The 27,883-nt window shown below is 37.7% G+C and overlaps 1 protein-coding gene across 5 annotated transcripts in view; it reads right to left on the bottom strand.

Annotated features, from left to right (window-relative positions):
- The window catches only part of RARS2 (arginyl-tRNA synthetase 2, mitochondrial), an 84,797-nt gene that overhangs the window by 38,705 nt on the left and 18,209 nt on the right, over positions 1-27,883 (bottom strand). For 2 of the 5 annotated variants that reach the window (XM_017538901.2, XM_017538900.2), the window contains exons 2-6: positions 25,367-25,440; positions 19,809-19,911; positions 18,394-18,477; positions 8,837-8,934; positions 1,971-2,026 (exon numbers count right to left, since the gene is read on the bottom strand). In XM_017538901.2, coding sequence (XP_017394390.1) covers positions 1,971-2,026; positions 8,837-8,934; positions 18,394-18,477; positions 19,809-19,911; positions 25,367-25,440 — 415 coding nt within the window. Of the gene's footprint in view, positions 1-1,970; positions 2,027-8,836; positions 8,935-18,393; positions 18,478-19,808; positions 19,912-20,007; positions 20,150-25,366; positions 25,441-27,883 lie in introns of those variants that run through there. The other 3 variants (XM_017538903.2, XM_017538902.2, XM_037742146.1) reach the window with 3 other exon arrangements.

Below are 27,883 nucleotides of genomic sequence, written 5' to 3'. Positions count from 1 at the left end.
AAAAAAAAAAAGTGCAAGGAGGTAGCCTAGTCACTGTCTGCCTGTAGAGGCTTTGCTGAGCTGCTGTGGGCTCCGCCCAGCTGCCGAGTGAACTTCCCTTCAGTCCTGTTTATATGGGTGTAGTTAGAATTGCTTTGGCGATGGTGGCCCGCCTCTGTTGAGGCGGAGTCTCTCTGCAGTGGCAGGTTGCCTTGGCAACGGCAGGCTGCCTCAGCAATGGCGGGTTGCTTTAGCAATGGCGGGCTGCCTCAGCATTGGCTGACTACCTCCGTAGTGGTGGGTTGCCTCGGTAAGGGCGGAGGCCCCTCCCCCACAGAGCTGGACCATCCCAGGTTCAGCTGCGCTTGCTGTGAAACTCTCAATCCAGAGTTTCTGGTTGCTGTTCTTTTGTGGGGGTGGGACCATCTGAGCCTGATCGCCTGGCTCCCTGCCTCAGAGCCTTTTTTAAGTTGGTGTTCCAGTCGCCTGTTGAAGAGGTGCCAGGGTCTGTTTGTTTTCCCTTGCGGCCACTCACTGCGCCGGCTTAAACAGCGGCATTGAGGTTTGTGGCGCTTTTTTTTTGCCCTGGAATCTACTGTCCTGGTTCCCTGCTCAGCCCCCTTTTTAAACAGACGAATGGGCGACTTCCCGTGGCTCCAATCGCCAGCCAAAAGGGCACCCGGATCGGTGTATTTTGTACGGAGAACCGCTGCTCCGGGGCGCCGGCAAAGCAGCCGCGCAGGGCAAAGCAGCGGCACCGGCCGGCACAGCCGCGCTGGCCAAAACAGCTGTGCTGGCGACCTGTGGAACTCCTCCGCCTGGGAATTTCCTAGTCTGTGGGCAATAAAAATGCAGCGTCCACTCACCCTCTGCGCTTTCACTGGGAGCTGCAATCCTGAGCTGTTCCTAAAAGGCCATCTTGGATCCTCTGTATTTATTTATTTTTTGAGATGAAATCTAGCTCACGTAGGCTGGAGTGCATTGGTGCAATCTCAGCTCACTGCAACCTCCACCTCCCAGGTTCAAGCGATTCTCCAGCCTCAGCCTCCGGAGTAGCTGAGACTACAGGTGCGTGCCACCATACCAGCTGATTTTTTGTATTTTTAGTAAAGACAGGGTTTCACCATGTCAGCCAGGCTGGTCTCGAACTCCTGACGTGAAATGATCTGCCTTCTTTGGCCTCCCAAACTGCTGGGATTACAGGTGGGAGCCACTGCGCCCAGCCAAAAATAGTCTTGTTTTAATTTCCAGTCTTGAACATTCTATTAAGTGCTCACATGTCTTAGGTGAATTTTTTAACAAAAATTATTTGTGTTTTCTAATTTTGACAAAAATTGTTAATGTATTTTATATAAACAAAATATACGAATAGGCCGTGCGAGGTGGCTCATGCCTGTAATCCCAGTACTTTGGGAGGCAGAGGTGGGTAGATCACTTGAGGTTAGGAGTTCGAGACCAGCCTGGCCAACATGGTAAAACCCTGTCTCCACTTAAAAATACAAAAATTAGCCAGGTGTGGTGACTCACGCTTGTACTCTCAGATACTCCAGAGGCTGAGGCAGGAGAATCTTTGAACACGGGAAGCAGAGGTTGCAGTGAGCAGAGATTGCACCACTGCACTCCAGCTTGGGCAACAACAACAAAAAAAACATAAATTTGAAGGGTTACACATTCCACATAACTATTTTTACTTTTGCATCTTTCAGGTCTTCTCCATATTTATACTTATTTTTAGAAAGTTAAAATCATAACATAAATAGAAGTCAAAATCAGTTTCTCCGTGAATCTTTCAGTTTTGAAATGAATTTCATGTTTCCATTGTTATTAACCAATTTTGCCCATTTCATGTAATACTTAATTAGCATACGGCTCATATAAATTTAAACTTTATTTTTTGTCCTTTTGTTATTTAAGCATTAAACCATTAAATTGAACTATCAAATATTTCCTTGAAGGCACGTTTAGGATTTTCTGTAAAACTAAACACTTACCTATGATCGTAGAACGCAAATGTCCAACATGAAATTTCTTGGCAACATTAGGTGAACTGTCAAAAAAACAAAAAATGGCAAAAGTTATTTCTCTATTCTAAGAATTAAGACTTCCAAGAATCAACTAGGTCATGCCTCCATACTTTGACAAAACTGGGGAGTATGGCCTTTGGTAATTTAGGGCAAAGATAAGTGAAAAATTAAAAATGTAGGGCAAAGATAATTTAAAAATTAAAAGTTTAGAGCAAAGATAAATTAGAACTCAAAATTTTGACATTATCTTAGTGAAATTGAACCTGTGACTCCTGAAGTAATAGCATTCATGTAAGTGGCATACTTAGGAAGTGGATACATTTAAGGATTGACAAACCAACACAGATTACTGGGAATTAAGTTTAGTGCAAACGCTTTATCCTCTTAAAAATCACTGAGGACCCCAAAGAAATATTTTTCATATGGGTAATGTCTGCCAGTATTTACTGTATCAGAAATCACAATTTTAACATGTAAAAATACCCCCAGTACAATGGCTCACGCCTGTAATCTCAGCACTTTGGGAGGCTGAGGTGGGAAGACTGCTTGAGACTAGCCTGGACAACATATCAAGACACTGTCTCTACAAAAATTTTTTAAAAAATTAGTCAGGTGGCTGGGTGTGGTGGCTCATGCCTGTAATCCCAGCACTTTGGGAGGCCAAGGCAGATGGATCACTTGAGGCCAGGAGTTCTAGATGAGCCTGGCCAACATGGTGAAACCCTGGCTCTACTAAAAATACAAAAAATTAGCTGGGCATGGTGGTGCATGCCTGTAATCCCAGCTATTTGGGAGGCTGAAGCAGGAGACTGGCTTGAACCTGGGAGGCAGAGGTTGCAGTGAGCCGACAGCACCATTGCACTGGGTGACAAGAGTGAAACTCCATCTCAAAAAAGCAACCAAAAAAACCCCACAAAAAATTAGTTGGGTGTAGTGGTACATGCTTGTAGTGCTAGCTACTCAGAAGGCTGAAGCAGAAGGGTAGCTTGGGCCCAGGAGTTCAAAGTTATAGTAAACTATGATGACTGCATTTTAGCCTAGGCAACAGAGTGAGATTGCCTGTAAAAATAAAAAATTTAAAAAAAAAAAAAGAACATGTAAAAATATTTATGCCTTAAAGCTCCCAGAACAATCAGAATGTGATTCACCACTCCAAATTCTCAATCAACACATTTATCATTCCTGGGTGTGCTCAAGAAGTTGAAATCAGTCATTTAACACAGCAATTGCTTCTACAGCACTCGCTACCTGACAGGCACAGCTTCACACACTTCATATGCATTAATTCATTTAATAATCCTAAGTGCTGTAAGGTAAGGTACTTTTTTTATTTTACAGTGGGACAATGAAGAGAGATGATGAAGCAAATGTGGCAATATCTTAATGACTCTTGAATATGAGTAATGAATACATGGTGGTTAATTATACTGTTCTCTGTCTTGTGCATGTCTGAAAACTTCCTAAGTTTTTCAACATTTAAAAAAATCATAAATTACCTTGAACATAGCTTGCTATATACCCTTAAGAGTACTATGATTTAAAAACATGATCCTATGGATATGTGTGCACAATTATGAAATTATGAAACTACACAGGTATTTAATCATTGTTTAGAAAGAAAATGTCCTAAAGGCTTAAAAAAAAATCTTCCATTTCCAGACAAAAGATGATTAGATTTACTCTTCTGCTTTTAAGTAATCAGAAAACCAGAAGAATAGATGAAACACTGGTTTTATGAAACTGGACAATAGGCAGTGAAGGACTGTGAAGTCTGAGAGAATAAGAGCAAACAAGGAGAGCCTGAGTGCTGCACCACATTGTTGCTTTACTAGTAAATTTTCTGGATGTAGCTAAAGCAGAAAAATCTACAACATGAAATGTTTATATTAGAAAAAAGGTTTTGAATCAATCTGAGCTTCTCCTTTAAGAAGCTAGAAAAAGTGGAATAAACTAAATCCAAAGCAAGCGGAATAAAATAATATAAAAGCAAAGCAAAAAACAAAAAAATCAATAGAAATAAAAAACCCCAGAAAAACAGCTCTGTTTCATAATTGTGGAGGTAGTTATATAACTTGCATATCTCTGCCAAAGCTCATCAAATTATGTTTAAATATGGTGAACTTTATTGTATATAATTATCCCTCAATAAAGCTAAGGAAAAAAAAAAGCAGAATACAATGGAACAATAAAAATAATAAGCCACGCCTGGATGCATTCATATTAAAGAAACATAATACACATTATTTAGAAGGAAAAGAAAAAGCAAGGAGTAAAAACAATGTAAAATGTGTATAGTCTGTTTACAAATGCATAGAGCATCTCTAGGAGGATGAATAAGCCACTGATATTGGTATTAATAGAAACCCACAGAGGAAACTGAGATGGGGAAGTGCTTTCCTTTCCATTAAATATTTCTTTGTAATCTCTGAATTAAAAACAAAACAAAACAAAACTAGGTATTTATAATGTATGTTAAGAAAAAAAAACTTTCACAGAGCTTCACATTTTCCCTGCGGTATTAGAAAAACAATCTATTTAGGTCTTCAAGTTTTGACAAAATGGCCCTTGAAATCAACAATTTGCCTCTTTCTGACACCATATTTCTAATGAGAAGGGACCAATGAAATGGAAAATATAAATTCAATTCTTTATATTTATATTGAATTTATTTATATCAATTATCAATGATAATTTGGGCATTTTACTGGGACTTTTGTTAAATTATTTCATGTAATTTCCTTAATTTTGTAAATAGAGTCAGATAACATTATTCATGGCCAGGCATGGTGGCTCATGCCTGTAATCCCAGCACTTTGAAGGCTGAGGTAGGTGGATCACTTGAGGTCAGAAGTTCAAGACCAGCCTGGCCAACATGTTGAAATCCCATCTCTACTAAAAATACAAAAATTAGCTGGTCGTGGTGGTGTATGCCTGTAGTTCCAGCTACTCTACTCGGGAGGCTGAGGCAGGAGAATCACTTGAACTCGGGAGGTGGAGGTTGTAGTGAGGTGAGATCATGCTACTGCACTATGGCATTGGCAAGAGAGTGATACTCCATCTCAAAAAAAAGATAACTCTTATTTTCTAGATAAGAGGCCAGAGAAATAAACTATTTCATCTAAGATCATGGAACCAGTTACTAACAGTCAGAACTGCTACCCTGACATCCGAAATTCTCATTTTACTAGCCAGAGGTCTCCAATCTGTTTTGCAAGAAGAGTGTCTCACACTTAGGATCAGTGGGGCTGGGGAAAATCATGCTGAAAAAAGAAAAGGAATGGCTACCACTGTTTACCATGATCTTACAGAGCTGATCTGTACCAAATAGGAAAGACTGACTGCAGAGAGAGGAGAAGAGAAATAATAGCTTCAAGTCTTATACCATCTACCAGGGTGAGTCCGTATCTGTGATGGACAGCCATTTATCCTGTGCTTTATCACACTGCTCCTAAATCAGAGAAAATATATGACAACCTACACTATGTGCTGCGGGCATGGGGGAGTAAAAGTTAAGTATAGGTTTCAGAATCAGTTAGCTCTGTGAACCTGGGCAAGTTACTTAATCTACTATTATCATCATCAACTCAATTTAGGGAGAAAGTTTCTTGAGCACAGTGATCATATCTTTTGTTTTCTGGGGAATGCTGCTTGGTCTGTTCAGGATACTATATATTTTAAAAATTCTCTTCTCCCAGCTCTCATTTTCAGAATAAGTCCAAGAACAATGTTTTCTATCTATTTTAATCCTGTCCCCCACCTATTTTGTCTCTACTTTGGAATCACAATAGCAAGAACTGCAGCATCTGGAAAACTTCTAAGGAGAGAGAAGCAATGGTCTCACAACAATGCCACATGTAAATTGTCAGAGAGCAAAAATGGCTGCTAAGAGATAGACAGGCTCTGCCTTCACCAGCATTGAGACACTCATTTAAATACCAGCCTTCCTTAACTGCTTTAGAAAAAAGCTAAGAGGAGCAAATCTATAAGCAAATTAACTGCCATACAAAAAGCCTACAGAATACACCTCACATAGAACATGTTATTTTTAGATACTTCTTATGAGTATAAGCAAAAAGAAGCAGTATATGGGAAACCAAAACTTAAGAGAAAAGCCAGAGCATCAATGAGTAAGAAAGACTGAAGTCAGTATTTCTACAGCTTAGTTGGAGTAAAAGGATGGGGACGGTGAAGAAAAAAATGCAAAAGAAGGTAAGTACTGGGGGCAAGTTTTCAAATTTTAGGAAAGTTATAATGGCATTATTTCAAGGATGAATGTATGATAACTGGTAATATATTGCCTCCCTATTGATTTTCCTTTACCTGCCCGTTAGGTAATTGAAAGGGGTTTAAGAGTAATATGGTAATGAAGTGCCTCCCCAGAGAAGAAAGCAGTATATCCATTAATTTAAAGACTAATGAAAATGAAATAATCAATGATGATCACAAATTCTTTGCTTCTCTCACCATTAAGAGATATACTCTATTTTTCTTCCCTTGAATCTGGGGTGATCCTGTGACTTGCTTTCATCAGCAGAAAGTGACAGAAATGATGCTGTCCCTGTTCCAAGACTAGTTGTTTTCACTATCTTAGAGCCCCGAGTACCTTCCTAAAGAGGTCTTGCTACCCTGCTGGAGAGACAATGTGGTGGGAGAGACTGATGCCTGGCCAGAGAAGTGAATGAGCCACTTTTGATTTGTAAAGTCTCCTAATGACCACAGTTACATAAGTGACCTCAGGCAAGTAGAAGAACCACTGGCCTGAAACACTCCTCCCTCCCATTTCCTAATCCATGGTGTCAGGAGTACCAAAATGATTGTTGTTTTAAGATCTTAATCAGAAGCTGGCAAATTTTTTTCTAAAGAGCCAGATAGTAAGTATTTTAATAGGTTTTTGGGCCATCTGATCTCTGTCGCAACTATTCTACTCAGCTCTACTCTGTTCAACTGCCACTGCAATAGGAAAGTAGCCAATGCAGATGATGTAAACAAATGTGCATGGCTATGTTCCAACAAAACTTTATTTGCAAAAACAGGTGGCAAACTGGATGTTGCCTATGCGCTGAAGTTTAACAATCCCTACATTAAGGTTTGCAGTGGTTTCTTATTCAAGGGATAAATAGAACAGGCAATTTTCCTTAGGAGATAGTCTTAGTGTAGTTCCTTTCTAGTGTGAGGATGACTATGAAGTCCCTCTACTCTTTGTGATGCAAGAAAAATTTAAACTCAACTTTAAAAATCATAATGTGGGGCATTCTCAGTATAAGAGTCATTCATAGTATGTGTCTACTCCATAGGAGCAGAAGTTTACTCAGTAATTGGCTATCACAAACTCATGGGTTTGGTCTTAGAGGGTCTGCCTTCTTTAAGAAGACAAGTGAGTGGCAGAGACAGGACACATGCATAAAACCCGCTCTTTCTTTGACTGTTCAGGAGCTAATCATAACTAAGTTTAAAAGCTGTTATCCTAAATTGCAATAATGAGTTAGTAAACATGTGACACTATTTCCCATATCAATTTTTAAAAATCTTCCACAGAAATAAATACTTAAGACAAAAGGGTCTTAGCAAGTTCTATCTTTCTAAGTAGAAAAACAGTTCATCAAGACTGTTCTTCAGCGTTAGGAAGATAAATGCAACATCTCTGATAATCTCCTAGGGTTGTCAGTCTGTCAGCTGTACAAAAAAGTATTAGTTCTTAAGTGTTCCCTTTTCTTTCCTGGTTACCTCAAACAGTCCAAATGCCAGACAGTTATACTGACAGCATGTTAGAAAGTTCTATGAAGACTAGAGGCAAATTGAAACTTCAAGCTATTTTTAAAAAAATATATTTATTACAAATACTATTAAGTCTTTGTTTCTCTAGTAATCAAATTATTTAAAAAACATTTTTTTTGACACAAGGTCTTGGTGTGTCTCACCTGAGCTAGAGTGCAGTGACGATCACAGCTCACTGTAACCTTGAATTCCTAGGCTCAAGCCATTTTTCCTCCTCAGCCTCCCAAGTAGCTGTGACTACAGGAGTGTGTCACCATGCACAACTAATTTTTCTATTTTTTTTAAGAGGTAGGGTCTCATTATGTTGCCCAGGCTGGTCTTGAACTGGTCTCAACTGATCCTCCTGCCTTGCCTTCCAAAGTGCTGGGATTACATTCTGAGCCACCATGCCCTGCCGCTTTAAAATTTCTAGTATGGTAGTAACTGTTACTTCAGCCTTAGGAGTCGATTAAAATGAATAACTAGTTCTTCCAAAAAAGTAATTGTTAATACTTAAAAGAAAAAACAAAATATTGGACATTTTTTTTGAGGTCCAAAAAAAAAAAAAAAATTATATATATATATATATATATATATATATATATTTTTTTTTTTTTTTTTTTTTTTTTTGAGAGTTTTGTTCTTTTTTTTTTTTTTTTTTTTCTATGGCGCGATCTCAGCTCACCGCAACCTCCGCCTCTTGGGTTCAAGCAATTCTCCTGCCTCAGCCACCCGAGTAGCTGGGACTACAGGCATGTGCCACCATGCCCAGCTAATTTTTGTATTTTTAGTAGAGACGGGGTTTCACCATGTTGACCAGGATGGTCTCGATCTCTTGACCTCGTGATCCACCTGCCTCAGCGTCCTAAAGTGCTGGGATTATAGGCGTGAGCCACCGTACCCGGCCCCAAAAAATATATATTTTTATTCATAGTTTAACAATCAATTCACTGTGATTTCAAGAAATAACATAATTGCACTGGTTTTCAAGATTTCCATATGCTATTTATTAAGACCCCAAAACACTACTCTGCCCAGTTAGCTTGATTAAGCAACACATAAAGGGGGTGCACCCTCACCTGAATTCAACCACAATCTTCTTCTGGGGAAGATCAGAGAAAAGTTCACTTTTTAATCCATATTTTGAGCCATCTTCAATGACTTGTTTTAATACCGTCTGAAAATTAAAGGAGTATAATTTAATGAACAAAAATTCCAATGCTTTTAATTACTCTTACTGAGAATTAAATGCTGCTAATTTTTTCATTCAAATTTATGGAACTGAGAATTTCATAACATCCTTAGCAGCACTACCTCCAGCACCATTTTTCTAGTTACTAATGCTCACAGTAGTAACATGAGCTAACATTTACAAGGGCTCTGTGTCCTTTAGTACTCCATGTCTATTCATCCTTACAGTAACCAGTTATGTAGGTATTTTACAGAGAAGGAAACTGAAGCTTGGTGAGGTTAAGTAACTGCCAAAAGTCCCACAGTAAATATTAACAACAAAACCAGAAGCAGCATCTAATATTGAGTTCATACTATGTTCCGGCCACTGCTGCAAGCATTTTATATACATTAACTTACTTCTCACGACAGCCTTAGAGATAGGAATTATTTTAACTAAGAAAGAAAGAAAAGGTTAAGTCCTGCAGAAAAGAACTTTTCCACTTCACAGTTAACCCGTTAACTGCTGCATGCTGCTTTTGTGATATTAAGGACTACAAGTAATGGTAGGTAAAAGATAAAAATGTATTAATTAAATGTCTATTGGCTACACAAGTGAGAAAAAAGGAAATCCCACAGAAACTTCCAAAACATGTTCCAGGTTAGTTTTTAGTTATTAACATAGAACTACTGTATAGTTCACAAAATTCATATTTTTTATTAATAGTAATAAACTTTTGTTTACTCATATCAGTTGGTTTTGTTTCCCCAACTGCATCTATATTTTACTTTTATTTTTATATTTTTGAGATGGGGCCTTACTCTGTCTCCCAGGGGCCTGGAGTGCAGTGGTGCAGTCACAGCTCACTGCAGCCTCAACCTCTCAGACTCAAGAGATCCTCCTACCTACGCGATTCTACAACCTCAGCTTCCAGAGTAGCTGGGACTAAAGCACAAGCCACCACACCTGGCTAATTAAAAAAATTTTTTTTATATAGGCAGGGTCTCACTATGTTACCCAGGCTGGTCTTGAACTCTTGGGCTCAACTGATCCTCCCGCCTTAGCCTCCCAATGTGCTGGGATTACAGGTGCGAGCCACCATGCCTGGCCCCAAAATGCATCTTGAGTCCTAAAAATGTGGTTTATGTTGTGAAAAACTTTATTATCAAAGTGTTGGTAAAGTGGTCTCCAAATCAAACAAGCAGAGACCAGAGCAGCAGGCAGTAAAACAGTAAATAACAATTGACATTTAAGGAGCATCTAGAGTGCTAGGTCCAAGACCGGATTCTTCTACACTGTATGTTGTCTTTAAGCCTCATAATCTTAAAGACGTGCAGCATTTTCCATTTAATGGATGCAAAAACCAAAGTTCAGAACTAGTATGTATGTGCACAAGGACATAGAGAAAATAATTTTCTCTTGACTCACATTATACAATAAGAAACAGATAAAGGATTAATACAATATACAGACAGTATACAGAATAGTGTCTGTCATAAACTAGGGACCCAATAAATATCATTAGTCCAAGAATATGTATGACAAGAACACTGCATGTGGAGAAGTAAACATCAGTAAGAAGAAATCCACACTCAGATTATTCTAAGTTGAAAGTCTACAAATCTTTCACTTTTTATCCTTTTTATATAATCAATGGTAGACACCACAATAGTTAATAGCAGTCAGTTAGAACTTTCTGTAAAAATAACTCTCTCTAATCTGATTTCTCTGGCACAAACAACAAAAAGGCAATGGTAATTATTTCCGGCCAGAACTTCCAATAAAATGCTGAATAGAAGTGGTGAGAGAGGGCATTCTTGCCTTGTGCCAGCTAAAAAGGGATGTGAAGGACCTCTTCAAGGACAACTACAAACCACTGCTCAAAGAAATAAAAGAGGACACAAACAGATGGAAAAACATTCCATACTCATGGTTAGGAAGAATCAATATTGTGAAGATGGCCATACTGCCCAAAGTAATTTATAGATTGAATGCTATCCCCATCAATCAACCACTGACCTTCTTCACAGAACTGGAAAAAACACCTTAAACTTCATATGGAACCAAAAAAGAGCCCACATAGCCAAGACAATCCTAAGGAAAAAAAAAAAAAAGCTGGAGGCATCAAGCTACCTGACTTCAAACTATACTACAAGGCTACAGTAATCAAAATAGCAATGGTACTGGTACCAAAACAGAGATATAGACCAATGGAACAGAACAGAGGCCTCGGAAGTAACGCCACACATCTACAACCATCTGATCTTTGACAAATCTGACAAAAACAAGCAATGGGGAAAGGATTCCCTATTCAATAAATGATGTTGGGAAAACTGGCTAGCCATATGCGGAAAGCTGAAACTGGACCCCTTCCTTACACCTTATTCAAAAATTAACTCCAGATGGATTAAAGATTTAAACATAACACCTAACACCATAAAAGTCCTAGAAGAAAACCTAGGCAGTATCTTTCAGGACGTAAACATAGGCAAGGACTTCATAGCTAAAACACCAAAAGCAATGGCAACAAAGCCAAAATAGACAGATGGGACCTAATTAAACTTAAGAGCTTCTGCACAGCAAAAGAAACAATCATTAGAGTGAACTGGGAACCAAGAGAATGGGAAAAAATTTTTGCAACCTACCCATCTGACCAAGGGCTAATGTCCAGAATCTACAAAGAACTTAAATTTATAAGAAAAAAACAATCCCATCAAAAAGTGGGCAAAGGATATGAACAGATACTTTTCAAAAGACATTTATGTGGCCAACAAACATGAAAAAAAGCTCATCATCACTGGTCATTAGAAAAATGCAAATCAAAACCACATTGAGATACCATCTCATGCCCAGTTAGAATGTTGATCATTAAAAAATCAGGAGACAATAGACGCTGGAGAGGATGTGGAGAAATAGGAATACTTTTATACTGTTGGTGGGAGTGTAAATTAGTTCAACCATTGTGGAAGACAGTTTGGCAATTCCTCAAGGATCTAGAAATAGAAATACCATTTGACCCAACAATCCCATTATTGGGTATATACCTAAAGGATTATAAATCATTCTACTATAAAAACACATGCACACGTATGTTCTCTATGGCACTGCTTACCATAGCAAACACTTGGAACCAACCCAAATGCCCACCAATGATAGACTGGACAAAGAAAATGTGGCACATATACACCATGGAATACTATGCAGCCATAATAAAGAATGACTTTCTGTCCTTTGCAGGGACATGGATGAAGCTGGAAACCATCATTCTCAGCAAACTGACACAAGAACAGGAAACCAAACACCACACGTTCTCACTCATAAGTGGGTGTTGAACAATGAGAACACATGGACACAGAGAGGGGAACATCACATACTGCGACCTGTTGGGGGATGGGGGACTAGGGGAGGGATAGCAGGGAGTAGGGGGATTGAAGAGGGATAACATTAGGAGAAATACCTAATGTAGATGACAGGCAGATGGATGCAGCAAACCACCATGGCATGACATATGTAACAAACCTGCATGATCTGCACATGTACCCCAGAACTTAAAATATAATTTAAAAAAGGAAAAAAAAAACTGTAATAATTTTTTTAAAAATTGAACATTTAAGATAAGGCTAAAGTTCCTTTCGATCATCTGTCCTTATCCTAATTCCTTCCCTCCTTCCTCAGGAGTAACCACTTTTCAAACGTCATCTTAGCTGGTGACTACTCCCTTCTGACAACTATCCTCCTTCCTTGGTTGTAAAGACACCATTTTCTCTCAACTTTTGCTTCTCGATTTCCTTTGTAGGCTCTTCTTCCACCATGTGCTCTTGACTCTGTACTCTGTGCTCCATTCTTGCTTCTAGCTTTTTATTTTACACTTTTAGGTGACTTAAACCACTTTCTTAAGACTTCAAATACTAATTACTTCTGTCTTCCTTTCAGCGGGACAAGATGTGGCAGTGAAGACAATGATGTTGATGATCCTGACTTTGTGTAGGCTGAGGCTAATGTGTTTGTGTCTTAGCTTTTGACAAAACAGTCTAAAAAGTAAATCAGAAAATTAGTAAAAGCTTACAGAATAAGGATATATTTTTGTACAGTTGTATAGTATGTGTTTTAAGATACTATTAGGAGTCAAAAAGTTAAAAAATTAAGTTGAGACATAAAGAAATAAGAACGTTTAAAAAATGAAAAAGTTTATAAAGTAAAAATGTTACAGCTGGATAATTTATTATTGAAGAAAGAAAAATATCTATTTTTTAGAGACAGGATCTCTAGCCGGGCTTGGTGGTGGGCACCTGTAATACTAGCTACTTGGAAGGCTGAGGTAGGAGAATCCCTTGAACCTGGGAGGTAGAGGTTGCAGTAAGCCAAGACCACCCCATTACACTCTAGCCTGGGCAACGAGAGTGAAACTCTGTCTTACAAAAAAAAAAAAAAAAAAATTGAGACAGGGTCTTGCTCTGTCAACCAGGTTGGAGTACAGTGGTGTGATCCTAGTTCACTGCAGCCTTAAACTCCTGGGCTCAAGTGATCTTCCTGCCTCATCTCGAAGTGCTAGAATTACAAGTGGGAGCCACCATGTCCAGCCAGGAAAAATATTTCTAATTTTTATTTTATTATTTTATTCTGAAGTTATGATACAAGGAAAACTATTTTTTATAAACCCATTGTAACCTTAATATACAGTGTTTATAATGTCTACAGTAGTGTACAGTAATATGTTAGGCCTTCACATGTACTTACCACTCACTCACTGACTCACTCAGAGCAACTTCCAGTCCTGCAAGCTCCATTCATGGTAAATGCCCTATATAGGTATAACATCTTTTCTCTTTAATACTGTATTTTTACTGTATCTTTCCTATGTTTAGACATGTTAAGATATAAACATCACTGTGTCACAATTGCACAAATACAGTATTTAGTATTTTACATGATGTATAAGTTTACAGCCTAGGTCTGTGTAGTCGGTTATATCATCTAGGTTTGTGTAAGTACACTTTATCATGTCCCATAATAACAAAATCACCTATTGACACATTTCTATGAATGTATCACACTGTTAAGTAAAACCTGACTATATAACAAAACAGTAACACCTATCTTTTTACATAGCATATACATTTAATCAAGTCTGTTTTATTCAAACTCTTCAATCATTCAAATGGTTTATGAGATTTTATCAATTGGGTGCAGTGTCTCACGCCTGCAATCCAAACACTTTGGAAGGCTGACACAGGAAGACTGCTGGAGACCAGGAGTTAAGATCGACTTGGACAACATAGCAAGACCCCATCACTAAAAATTAAAAAATATATATATTAGCTAAGTGTAGTGGCCTGTGACTGTATTTCCAGTTACTTTTGGAGGCTGAGGTGGGAGGATTACTTGAGCCCAGCAGTTCAAGCCCTGCAGTAAGCTACGACGATGATGCTATACACCAACCTGAGTAACAGAGACTCCATCTCTAACAAAAATAATTTTAAAATATATTTTACCAATTTCTAATCTGACTTTTACTTGACACATGCATATCACCTTTGTTTTTTTGAACTTTTTTGAAATTTGTTTGTTTAAAGGCATACCATAGGCTGGGCATGGTGGCTCATGCCTGTAATCCCAGTGCTTGGGTAGGCCAAGGCAGGATGATCACTTGAGGCCAGGAGTGTAAGACCAGCCTGAGCAAGACTCCATCTCTATTAAAAAATTTTAAAAACTGCTTGTGCTTGGTGGCTTGTGCTTGTCAGTTCCTAGCTTCTCTGGAGGCTGAGGCGGGGGGACTGCTTGAGCCCGGGAGGTTGGGATTACAATAAGATGTGATCACATCACTGCCTTCCACCCTGGGTGACAAAGCAAAGCAAGACCCTGCCTCAAAAAAATAGAATGGCATATTGTAATATCCATAAAAATCACAAGTTCAAAGTGCTAGGTTTTTCTGCCAATATCTATCTATTAAAATGAAATAAGTTTCACTGGTGTACTTCCAAAAATCATCATATGTGCTGCCTGTGGTACACATAACATGGAAAATGATGACTCATAAGAAAAAGCTGAACTCTTATGCAAAGAACAGAAGGCCTTTCACACTAATTTCATATCCTCCCCCATGCCATCTATGTGCAACCATACTCTCAACGATCTGCTAACTTCCAGATGATACCAGGTTTCTATCTGTACTCTGTCCCAAGCCATCCCCTCTGCCTGGAATGTCGGCTCTTGTATCCCCCAGGTATATTTCTCATCTTCATTCCAATTCAAGGTTATGTCCTCTCTCCTGAAGATACACATATATATGTATTCTTCTTTACACTGAGGTTGCATCTTATATATGCCACCATTATAACATTCATTACATTATCATATCCATTACACTGCAGTATTTTTTATGCTCTTCTTTTGGATTGCGAGCTCCTTGAGGTCGAGATACAAGCCATTTTATCTTTAGATCTCAGTAATTTAGACTCTGGCAAATACTTAGCAGATTCATTAAATCAAATGAAAGTTTTTAACTGTAGAATGTCAGTGAGCTACTAATGTTCCCAGATATTCTAATAGATAAATAAGCTAGAAGCCCATCTTTTTATCAATATGTATGTTTAAACATAAGTTGTATTCAGTAATGTAAAATATTGGTGCATAAAGGGCTTTTAATCAGAAATGAAATCTTTCAAAGGTTTCACTTAATTAATATTCCAATTAACTAGTACTTTCTCTTTGTCTATCACCATTAACTTTTCTGTGGAAAATTTTTGTTATTTTATCTAACTCTTTGTTGGTTATTTATTTATGGATCTGATCCAGACTTCTAAGGAAGCTATCACTCACTTCCCTATGTCTAAGGAAGCTATCATCACTACCCTAACTTGTCAATTCTTTGGTCAACAGTTGAAAAGTGCTTAAAGTCATTCATTCCTTCCACGTATTTATGGAAACTATATGTGACTTGAATGCATCCACCGCCTATAGGGAAAAAGTTTCCTTGTGAAATAGATGCAGCCACTGGAGTGGAACTGGAGCCATTTAAATGAGTATCTTTTTGCTTTACTTTTGGTAACACATGCAAAGTTGGCCAGGCACAGTGGCTCACGCCTTTAATCCCAGCACTTTGGGAGACCAAGGCAGGTGGATCATGAGGTCAGGAGTTCGAGACTAGCCTCGATAACATGGTGAAACCCCATCTCTACTAAAAATACAAGAATTAGCCAGCACGGTGGTGCATGTCTGTAATCCTGGCTACTCAAGAGGCTGAGGCAGGAGAATTGCTTGAACCTGGGAGGCGGAGGTTGCAGTGAGCTAAGATTGTGCCACTGCACTCCAGCTGGGCGACAGAGCGAGACTCCGCCTCAAAAAAAAAACAAAAAACCCCACAAAAATAAAAAAATTGAATTTGACAAATTAAAAAGTGTGAAATAAAATTCTATCCATTATGTATTTTGAAGTATCCCTAAGAAAACAGGGTTTTGTCTGCATTTTTCCTATTTGGTTAATATCATATTTTCTTTTTTCCCTTTTTTAAATATCATTTGAAGTTACAGTTTCTCTTGAAAGTACTGCAAGCTACTGACAGGTAGAAGTTTGGTACCAAAGTGACAGTTCTTCGCAATGCCATTATGGTTACTTTTCAAGCCAAGATATAGCGATTCTTTGCTGGCCCTAACAAGTTGAATTTTTTTCTTGATGTGATCTGAAAAATTTATTAAACATGCAAATGACTACATTCTGAGACCTGAAAATTATGGTGTAAACAAACTTATTACACTGCCATTTATATAAAAGTATAGCACATACAATTATGTACAGTACATAATGCTTCATTATTAATGACTATGTTAGTGATTTATGCATTTACTATACTTTTAATCATTATTTTTATAGTATTATCCTACTTATAAAAAAATGGACTGTAAAACAGTTAAAATTATAAAACTGGAGATCCAATAATGAGAAAAACAGATGCTATAAGCTTGAGAAAACAAAAATATCTCGGAGTAGTCTCAGCTATATGAGGTATGCAGGCTCAGAAAGACATGCACATCTGATATCAGTTATGCACATTGTTTAATGTGATTTTGTTCCCAACTAGCTGCCTCTCACATTATCGTCACCTTACTGGAATTTGTGATACAAAGAAAAATGTACAGCCTATCAATAGCTTACATTATTTTTAATGTAAATTCTAGTTAACAACTCAAACTCCCTCTTTTTTCCCTTTAAAAATCCACTTGTAACTGCTGCTGATTGAAGGGTACATTCAGGGCAACTTTTATCTGTGCTCCTCAGCTGGAATCCTCAAGCTTGACCCAACTAAACTCTCTACTTATATTAATTTTGCCTCAGTTTCCTTTCCTCCTTTTAAATTGACAGCCAAATGTAGAATAAATTAGGTTTTGAGTAAATAAGAATTATTAAAATTATAACACACACCTGAGGTACATTCAATAGTTCTGTATCTGAACACGAGTGCTCACTGCTGAAGGATCTGGCTTTACTGTGACACTGAGCAGGGCAACAGTAAGCAGTCTGCTTGCTCCTTTAATGAAATTTCAACTAAGATGCAGATCCTCAAGGCTGCAATATGGAAGAATTCCCATGTGAGAAAGAGTAGCTGGACTTCGAAGCCGTGACTCCTGTCCCTCCATTGTCAACTGAGAAGGATTTGGAAGTAATTCTAATAAGTGAGCTAATGGGTATCCTTAAATCAGAAAAAATTCTTTGGTTTATTAATTGAAATAAAGCATGAAAATTCGTGGCCATTGAAACCTGTGAGACAAGATCTCACTCTCTCACCTAGGTTGGAGTGCAGTGCCACAGTCACGGCTCACTGCATCCTCAACCCCCCAGGCTCAAGTGATCCTCCCACTTCAGCCTCCAGAGTAGCTGGGATTCCAAGCACAAACCACCTTGAGTGGCTAATTTTTAAATTTTTTGTAGAGATAGGGTCTCACTATGCTGCCAAGACTGGTCTTGAGCTCCCAGGCTCAGTCAATCCTCCTGCCTCAGCCTCCCAAGTGCTTATACAAACCTAGGGGATATAGTCTACTACACACCTGGGCTATATGCTATAGCCTGTTGCTCCTAGGCTACAAACCTGTACAGCATGTTACTGTACTGAATACTGTATACAACTGTAACACAACAGTATCTGTATACCTAAATATATCCAAATACAGAAAGGTATAGTAAAAATATGGTATTGTCTTATGACCATCATCTCTATGTGGTACATGATTGTACAGTGCTATGAATGCATATAAATGAAGGGGTCAGAAAGGTACTGCCAAAGAAATACCAACACTTAAAGAATAGGTAGGTGTTAACTTGTGGTGGCCCTCCCCCAAGTTATGGATCAGTATGTGCAAAGGTTCTTTTGAGGCTAGAGGAGGTATAGTAAGTTAAAGGACTGGAGGAAGACCACCGTGACTGAAGCAGACAGAATGAAAGCACAATGGCTGGATATTAACTTATTCTTACCTTTGTTAAGAGCTCTCTGTTTATTTTGAAATTTACAGTCCTTTCACCAGTACTGATTTCACTCACCACTGTATCACATCTTAGCTGAAAAGAACAAATCACACAAAGTTGGTATGTTATATAATGAGCTAATGAGATTACGTAGTTCTAACACCATTTTTGGGTTACAAAGATACAAGTAGGTCATCTTTCATAGTCCCTATATTGGGTCCTAGGTCTTAAGCAATCTCTTTAGTTCCATGATCTTGTTTAAGTAAACACATTTTCCTCTTTCCCCAACATGTTATTTTGTTTTCAGTCTCTCTCCTCCTCATTCCCTTTCCCTCCCCTCAAATTCACCTTTTAACAAGTAAGAAAAATCACTCTACTCATAGTCTACCTACTCCGACATAAAATAAACACTTTTTATCTCACCCAGCTTTCATGAGAACCACAGAACATGATATTCTGTCAGGGTCTATGCTAAAGCACCTGCACCAACAGATAAGATGTAATTTAGATAGTTTGTCTTCTATGCATATGCCTCCACTTTTTAACCTATTAGATGTTCAAACCCATCTCATGAAAAACCTATGGAACTTGAAGAGATATTTGTTGTCACTAAAGAACAACTAGTCTTTATTTTTAAGAACTTACAAGAAATGGGAAAAAGGAACTAAATATTGTACTTTGAGTAATTCTCCTAGTAAAAATCTGGGGTGATTTTGTGATCAAACAAGTATTTACTAAGCTATCAATGCTCTTTTATCATACTTATCCTTTAAATAAATATCTTTCCTATAATATTGACTTTCATTACTCCAATTCTTCAGTTCCCAGACCCTCCCTCTGTGACACGTTAATAACCTTGTCCAACATCTCTGCCTTTTCTGAGAGAATTACACTAACAATTTATATTTAGTAATTCCTTACAATACTTTTAATTCCTCTTTTAGATATCAAACCCATCAGAGAACTGAGAAATAAAAGAGCTTATTAAATCATCTAACCACCTCTTCTCTGCAATCATGATTCTATTTACATCTAACCATTTCTTCTCATATTTTAATATTCACCTTCTCAGAAACTCATTTTAAAATTTGCACCTCACTGCTCTAATTTATTAACTTATTCTCCTAAATTCAAAAGTCCATCCAGCTTCAATCTGTAAATTTAATTAACAGTTCAGTCTTCCTTTAAGTGGTTAATCAGAAAATTGAACAATGTCAGCTTAAGAGGAATGCTTTATAACTAATTTGAAAAATCATTAAAACCTTAGAGTACAAGGCTAAAATGAATTTAAATTATATTACCCAAGATGCCTTGGACAAAGAAACACTATTAAATTCATTATTATGGCTGAGATAGCTTGCCGAATATTTTTTTTTAATAATAAGTTTATTACAGTGTCAAAAAGAGATAACAGTGCTAAGTACCTTCTCTGCTAGCCTCTTGGCATGAACTTGAATATCTGGTCTTGAATGGTCATTGTCTTTTTCCAATAAAGAATCCACAGAAAGCTGAAAATCAGCTGCTTCTCTAAAGACAGACATTGAAACGAGATAGGACGGTTAACTTGAAAGCATTGGTTGTGTAACAAAGACTCATCACTATAAGTTCTCCACTGAGACATACCTTTACCAGAGAAGGTGTTATGTTTGCTTTCAAAATTAAAAGCAAGGTGGTCAGGCACGGTGGCTCACACCTGTAATCCCAGCACTTTGGGAGGCCGAGGCAGGCAGATCACCTGAGGTCAGGAGTTCAAGATCAGCTTGACCAGATGGTGAAACCCTGTCTGTACTAAAAACACTCACACACATACACACTCACACACAGAAACACAGAAAAATTAGTCAGGCATGTTGGCATGTGCCTATAGTCCCATCTGCTCAGGAGACTGAGGCAGGAGAATTGTTTGAATCCAGGAGGTGAAGACTGTAGGGAGCCAAGATTGTGCCATTGCCCTCTAGCCTGGGTGACAAGAGCAAAACTCTGATCTCCAAAAAAAACCACAAATAAATAAAATTAAAAGCAAGGAAATTAAAAATAACCTATTATTTATTTAGAATGTTTTTCTTATCATCTTATAAAATTATTCCTCTTCTATTACCCAATTGTAGCATTATGGTATCTCTGTGAAACAGGTAGAGCAGCCACCTTCATAGACATGGACACTGATGTCTGGCAAGCTAAATGTCTCCTTTAAAATCCTACTGCAACTAAAAACAGATTGAGAAAAAAGCCCAGGTCTCTTGAACTCTTCTACAATGCTTCCTCTACTACTCCAAAGTTTGCTTATAATTCACACTTCTCCACTGACCTCCAAATGCCATATTTTAAAAAATGTTGTAATTCGAGTTTCAAGATGAGAAAAATAAGATTATTCTTAACACTCAGTAGTTCATTAAAGAGACAGACAATGCCATTTATCCTTTTCATTGGGTAGGTGAAGAAACAACACAAAAACAAAGAAACAAACACAAAGCAACTAACTGATTAGTGAAAATAAGTCATTTGCATTATGAGATCACTTCTCTCTAGGAAGCAGGGTAGGGAATGAAGTCAAATAAATACATATAGTGACTTCAACATTATCTTAATGTTTAATAAAAATCAAAAGCTTTCCCTTTCCCCACAAAATAAGACTTGAAGTAAATTTGGAAAAAGGACTTGACAACTTAGAAAGGGACCATCAGAGTACTCATTATATCACTATGAATTTTTCCGGAGGTTTGAAATAGTTCAAGGTGAAAAAAAATTCTTTTTAAATCAACATACAAACATCTATATAACTACTCACACTAATTAATCTTCTGGTGTTTAATATGGAACTAGAGAATGAGACTCTATGGGCAGAGTAAGAGAGTTGAAACATTATTTATCCAGCCCATCTGTCACTGGAATTAAAAGACATATTTTTGAGAAGGCACAAATGATTCCTTTAATTAACACTTGTGAAACTCAGGGAGATAGCTAAGAATTCCTGTGTGACTTCTGGTTAACATCACATTTTAAAACCTAGTCTACAATGACCATTAAGAATTTTCCTGAGCCTTAATACATCATCCAGCAGCCTAGTATGTATCAAACTTTGGCCAGGTACAGGGGCTCATGCCTGTGATTCTAGCACTTTCGGAGGCCAAGGCAGGAGGAATGCTTGAGCTAAGGAGTTCAAGATCAGCTTGGGCAACATAGGAAGACCCAGATTCTAAGAAAAAAAAAAAAAATTATATTAAAAAATGAAAACAATCTAAATGTCTAGCAACAAGGGAATGTTACAATATTGTTAAAAGTGATATTCATTTATAAAAAAGAATTATGTCAGGAAAAGGATTAAAAAATCTTACATTTTTCTAGTAGTCATTTTATAGTTACATTTTTTTTAAAGGCTAAAAACATTCAAAGAAAAAAGTAAAAAATACATCAACTTGCTAAAATCAGTTGTCTTACTGCAGTAAGAATATTGGGTACTTTTATCTTCTCTTATTCTTCTGTATTTTCCTGAATTTCCTTAAGAAGATTATCTGTTTTGCTTTTATAATAGAAAAACTAATTTTAAAAAACTCTTTATAAAGACATAACATCTAGGCTATGAAAAGCAGTAGATATCAAAATCAACTGTGGATAAGGAGAGCCTGACACAGTGGCTTACACCTATAATTCTAGCATAGGAGGCTGAGGTGGGAGAATTGCTTGAGCCAAGGAGTTCAAGACTAGCCTGGGAAATGTAGGGAGACACTGACTCCACAGAAAATTTTAAAAATTAGCCAAGCATGGTGGTCCATGCTTGTGGTCCCAGCTAATCGGCAGGCTGAGATGGGAGGACAGCTTGAGCCTGGGAGGTTGAGGCTGCAGTGAGCCGTGATTCTACCACTGCACTCCAGCCTCAGCGATTGCCACAGTGAGATCCTGTCTCCAAAAAAAAAAAAAAAAAAGTGGACAAGGACAGTGGATAGAGTATAAAAGAAACAAAACTGGTCCCATACATGTGATGGTGGGTTATGGGCACATAAGGTTCATTAAACTAGTCCCCATATGTTCATTTATACTTAAAAAGTTTAAAAATTAATAGTTATTTTTCCACTACTTCTGAGGAGTTGTGATATTGATTAGTGTTAAATTCACAGACTTGATAGCCACTGGCTTATAATAAAGTTGTTAATTCTGTCTACTACCATCATACAGTAGACAGAAAATAAAATTGAGAATTAGTAGATCTAAGTAAATTAATTCATTATGTTAAATAAACCATGTTAAAAAAATAGTATGTCTTAATTAACCTGGTACGAGCATTCTGGAATAAAGTTAGAAATACAGAATGGTTAGGCTTAGGTTCATGCTGTAAAGGATACCTGAATTCATTATGGCAAAGCAGTAGAGGTTCCCTTTGTGTGGAAAGTAAAAAGTTCCTCTTTAAAGTTTCCCTTCTTGTTAAAGAATAAACAATAAATGTTAGAAATAATAGTTTCTTTTAAAGACTAACTTCCTTCAAAGCCTTCTTTTTTTTTTTTCTAATAACCCTTTGTTAAGCCCTATCCTATGTAGTTGTTAAGAAATGAGTACATTGTATATCCTTGTACTTTAACCAAGATATCTGTTCTGCACCTGCTCAGGCATGTCCCAGCTTGCAGCCCATGCCCCTTCCATATTTGGAAATGGCATTACTTTTCTAAGTTCTTTCACAAGCAGTTTTCTCTTTTCCTTTGTTCGCTGTTGCCTTTACCTATTTAGGAAAGTGTTAAGTTGTTAGCCAATCAGGTTTAGCTTTGACTGTGAGGTCCAGCTCCAACCAATGGACATAGGATACAGCAGTAAGGACCTAGTGCATAAGAGATAAATATTCCTGCCTTTCCTTTGTTCATTGTGCTCTTGTGGCAGGATTGTTAACAGGTAGCACTCTTTCTGCAGAAGGTAACAATTGCCTTGCTGAGAAAATTTTTATTCAATGGCTACCTTTTTTGAGGCACCAAAAATTTACATATAACAGTTTGTTTTAAGTAAATTTAATACAAAGAATTTCAGATTTGTAGGCCAGAAAAATGTTGAGGCCCTCCCCAATCTTTATTTTCTATAAACTAAAGTCAATACTTCAAATTCGTGAAAGCAGGCAAAGGAAATCCTACTCAAAAGATAGGCCAAGATGGTTCAGCTTATTGAACGCCTTTGAAACATCAAATGAAAATGGAGGCCGGGTGCAGAGGCTCAGGCCTGTAATCCTAGTACTATGGGAAGCTGAGGCGGGTGGATCACCTGAGGTCAGGAGTTTGAGACCAGCCTGCCCAACATGGCAAAACCTCGTCTCTACTAAAAATACAAAAATTAGCCAGGTATGGTGGCGCACACCTGTAATCCAAACCACTTGGGAGGCTAAAGGAAAATCACTTGAACCAAGGAGGTGGAGGTTGCAGTGAGCCTAGACTGCGTCACTGCACTGAAGCCAGTGCAATGGGAGCAAGACTCCATCTCAAAAAAAGGAAAATGGAAAAAGGCTGGGTGCAGTGGTTCATACCTATAATCTCATACTCTGAGAGACCAAGGCAGGTGCATTGCTTGAGCCCAGGAGTTCAAGACCACCCTAGGCAACATGGCTAAACTCCATTTCTAAACAAAAACATAAAAATCAGCCATGCATAGTGGTATGAGCCTGTAGTCCAAGTTACTCTTGAGGCTAAGATGGGAGGATCACTTGTGCATGGGAGGTTGAGGCTTCAGTGAGCCAAGGTCACACCATTGCCCTCCATGAGACCTGGTCTCAAAACAAACACCAAACCAGTAACATTTCTCTTATTATGCAGAATGTCATTTATAAGTTTTATGAAATAGGTAACCAGTTTGGAAGGTTACATCTATTTACATATAATCACAAGATCCTGTTGGTAGTGGTTGCCTCTCTTACAGAAAGTCAATATAAAAAGTTGCAGTCAGCCATCTTAAAGGTGCTTTTACTAGAAGGCCAAATGTAGGCTTTTGCTTTCTTTTCCACTTACTTTTTTATTCTATTCTGAGAAAAAGAATATTCATTCTACTCTACCTTAAAGTCCTGACAAAGTTGAGTGAATAAAATACAAAGACATAATAGTACTAATAATTATATCTTTTATTTCTTTTCAAAGCTTAGGGCTTAAATGCCTACTATGTAGCTAATTTCTTTTCATTATTAATTGACAGAGAATATTTTATCCAAATGTTGAAGTTTTCTACCCAGATGGTAAACAGGAATCATTTAGGATGACCAAACTCACAAAGAGACATCTCTCATAACCAAGAAAGCAACTACTGGTTGTGTGTAGTCCTAACCAACAGTTTTCTATCACTGGGAATACTCAAAAGGAAACCTAATAAATGAAAACAACATTAAAAACCTAGTAGATAAATATGGTACAGCAGTATCGAAGCACCAGATGGCTGTACAATCTTTAATATCCCTACAAAAACCCTGACATTCTAACCAAAATTTTTGTGATTTGTTACAGGATTGAATTTGAACCTCATTCCCAAAGACTTTGCCATAATTATATTTACTAGCATAACTAATATAATTAATATAAGAATATATAATCTGCCACATGAGAATATTTAAAATACAGATTTTAATTTTATTATTTAAGTCAATGGGAGTAATAGAATAATACATTATTCCAGGTATTGGGGATACAGTAATGAATAATAATAATCCGCTACATCAGAATATTTAAAATACAGATTTTAATTTTATTATTTAAGTCAATGGGAGTAATAGAATAATACATTATTCCAGGTATTGGGGATACAGTAATGAATAATAATAATCCGCTACATCAGAATATTTAAAATACAGATATTAATTTTATTATTTAACTCAATGGGAGTAATAGGTTGAATATAATGAATCATATCTTACAGTTAATTTCAAGGACTATATCATAAATTGAAGAGTAACAATTCTTTTTTACTTTTTTGGTATAGCAACAAAGTCAGCAACGTTTTAGATTGTTACAAGTATATTATACTTAACTCATTTTTGGAAATTGGAACTGCAGATATTGACTTGATCAAGTTTTCTGGTGGAAGATCCAACACTCTGGAAAGCTAAAAATCAAAAAGAACAAAACAGTGTAAGATTGTTGACGTATTTGTTCCATTCAATGGAATATCACTTAAAAGAATAAACTATTAATACACTTAACACGAATGAGCTTCAAATGCATTATAAGTGAAGGAAGCCAGATTCATAAAGGTATCTAGTGTATGATTCAATTATTGGACCTCTGGAAAACCCAAAATTCTAAAGATGAAGAATAAATCTGTGGTTGCCAGGGGTAGAGAGGAAGATTTGACCATAAATTAGCAAATGGAACTATCCAGAAAAAGAATGAATTTTATCTAAGTAAATTAAAAAAAAAAATTACAGTAAGAGAGAAGACAAATCACTGAGAAATTACCCACAGATAATTCATTTTTTTTTCATTAAAAAAATTGGTAATTCCAAGTTCTCTAAGGGGAGGAAAAAAAAAAAAACATTGGCCAGGCACGGTGGCTCGTGCCTGCAATTCCAGCACTTTGGAAGGCTGAGGTGGGTGGATCACAAAGTCCAGAGATTGAGACCATCCTGGCCAACATGATGAAACCCCGTCTTTACTAAAAATACAAAAATTAGCCAGGCATGGTGGTGTATGTCTGTAGTCCCAGCTACCTGGAAGGCTGAGGTAGGAGAATCGCTTGAACCTAGGAGGCAGAGGTTGCAGTGAGCCAAGATTGCCCCACTGCACTCCAGCCTGGCAACAGAGTGAGACTCTGTCTCGAAAACAAAACAAAACAAAAACAAACAACAACAAAAGCAAAACAAAATATTCAGTGGCTACTTAATGTCCCAGGCATTATTCCAGGTATTAGCATACAGCAGTGAATAAAACAAAAAAAACACCTCATGGCATTTAAAAATAAACAAGTAAATAATAGGGAAAATCTGATCCCCAGCCCTATGGAAGGCTTACTCATTAGAATAGTAGGGGTGGGTATGTTTATGTACATATATTTTGTAGCACATACAGTTTCTCGCTATGTTGCCCAGGCCGGTCTCCAACTCCTGGGTTGATGTGATCCTCCCACATCAACTCCCCAAAGTGCTGGGATTACAGGTGTGAGGAACTGTGCTTTGCTGTATTTATATTTTTAAAAAGCTCCTTGCATTATTGTCAATACACAGCCAGAGCTGTGAACTACTGCCCTAAATGGACACTCAAAGTTAGGTAGAAGAGACATTCCCATGCACTGAATGATTTATTTATTTATTTTGAGATGGACTCTCGCTCTGTCACCCAGGCTGGAGTATAGCGGGGTGATCTTGGCTCACTGTAACCTTCGCCTCCTGGGTTTAAGTGATTCTCCTGCCTTAGCCTCCTGAGTAGCTAGGATTACAGGCGCCTGCCACCACACCCGGCTAATTTTTGTATTTTTAGTAGAGATGGGGTTTCACCATGTTGGCCAGGCTAGTCTCAAACTCCTGACTTCAGGTGATCTGCCTGGCTTGACCTCCCAAAGTGCTGGAATTACAGGTGTGAGATACCACACTCAGCCGGATTTTTAAAAAATCTGTATAGAGACAGTCTTGCTATGTTGACCAAGCTAGCCTCTAACTCCTGGCCTCAAGCAAACGTCCCGACCCCACTTCCCAAAGTGCTGGGATTACAAGAGTGAGCCACCACACCAGTCCTATGTGACAAGCATGTCTTAAGTGCTTTAATTTTACCTTGCAACAATCCCATGACTTTCCTACTATTTCTGTCCTCATTTTATGAATAATGAAAGTGAAGTAAAGGGAATTTACTTAACTTGCCTAAGTGGAAAGAAAAGCTAGGATGCGAATACAGGCTATCTAAAACCAAAACCTGTACTCAACCCCTATGCCATATTGATATGGTTTGGTTGTATTTCCTTCCAAAATCTCATTTTGAATTATAGCTCCCATAATCCCCATGTATCATGGGAGGGATCAGATGGAGATAACTGAATTATGAGGGTGGTATCCCCAATCCTGTTCTCCTGACAGTGAGTTAGTTCTCATGAGATGTGATGGGTTTAAAAGAGGCTTTCCACTACCCTTCGCTCGGTACTTCTTGCTGCTGCCACGTGAAGAACGACCTGTCTGCTTCCCCTTCTGCAGTGATTGTAACTCTCCTGAGGCCCCTCAAGCCATATTGAACTGTGAGTCAATTAAACCTCTTTCCTTTATAAATTACCTAGTGTCAGTATGTCTTTATTAGTGGCATGAGAATAGACTAATACACATATGTATTATCCTTTCAGTGAGAAATGCATAAAAACAAAGTATTGAAATAACAGCACAGCCAGCATGAATTTAAAACTGTCTTCAACTTTTTCCCCACTTTTCCAAACCCCATGTAGCCTCTGCAAAGAATTATGTGACTATAGAGTTGTGAAAATGAAAAGGGAGTGATGGGGAAAACGGAAAAAGAAAGAAGAGTTTAAGAAAAATCACTTTAAGGGTGTTTGTGACTGTTGAGGAGAGGAA

This window comes from Cebus imitator, unplaced genomic scaffold, assembly GCF_001604975.1.
Source record: "Cebus imitator isolate Cc_AM_T3 unplaced genomic scaffold, Cebus_imitator-1.0 Scaffold117, whole genome shotgun sequence".
In the NCBI taxonomy this organism is placed as follows: domain Eukaryota; kingdom Metazoa; phylum Chordata; class Mammalia; order Primates; family Cebidae; genus Cebus; species Cebus imitator.
Note: the sequence above shows the minus strand (reverse complement) of the source record. Positions and strands in the feature narration are given on the sequence as shown.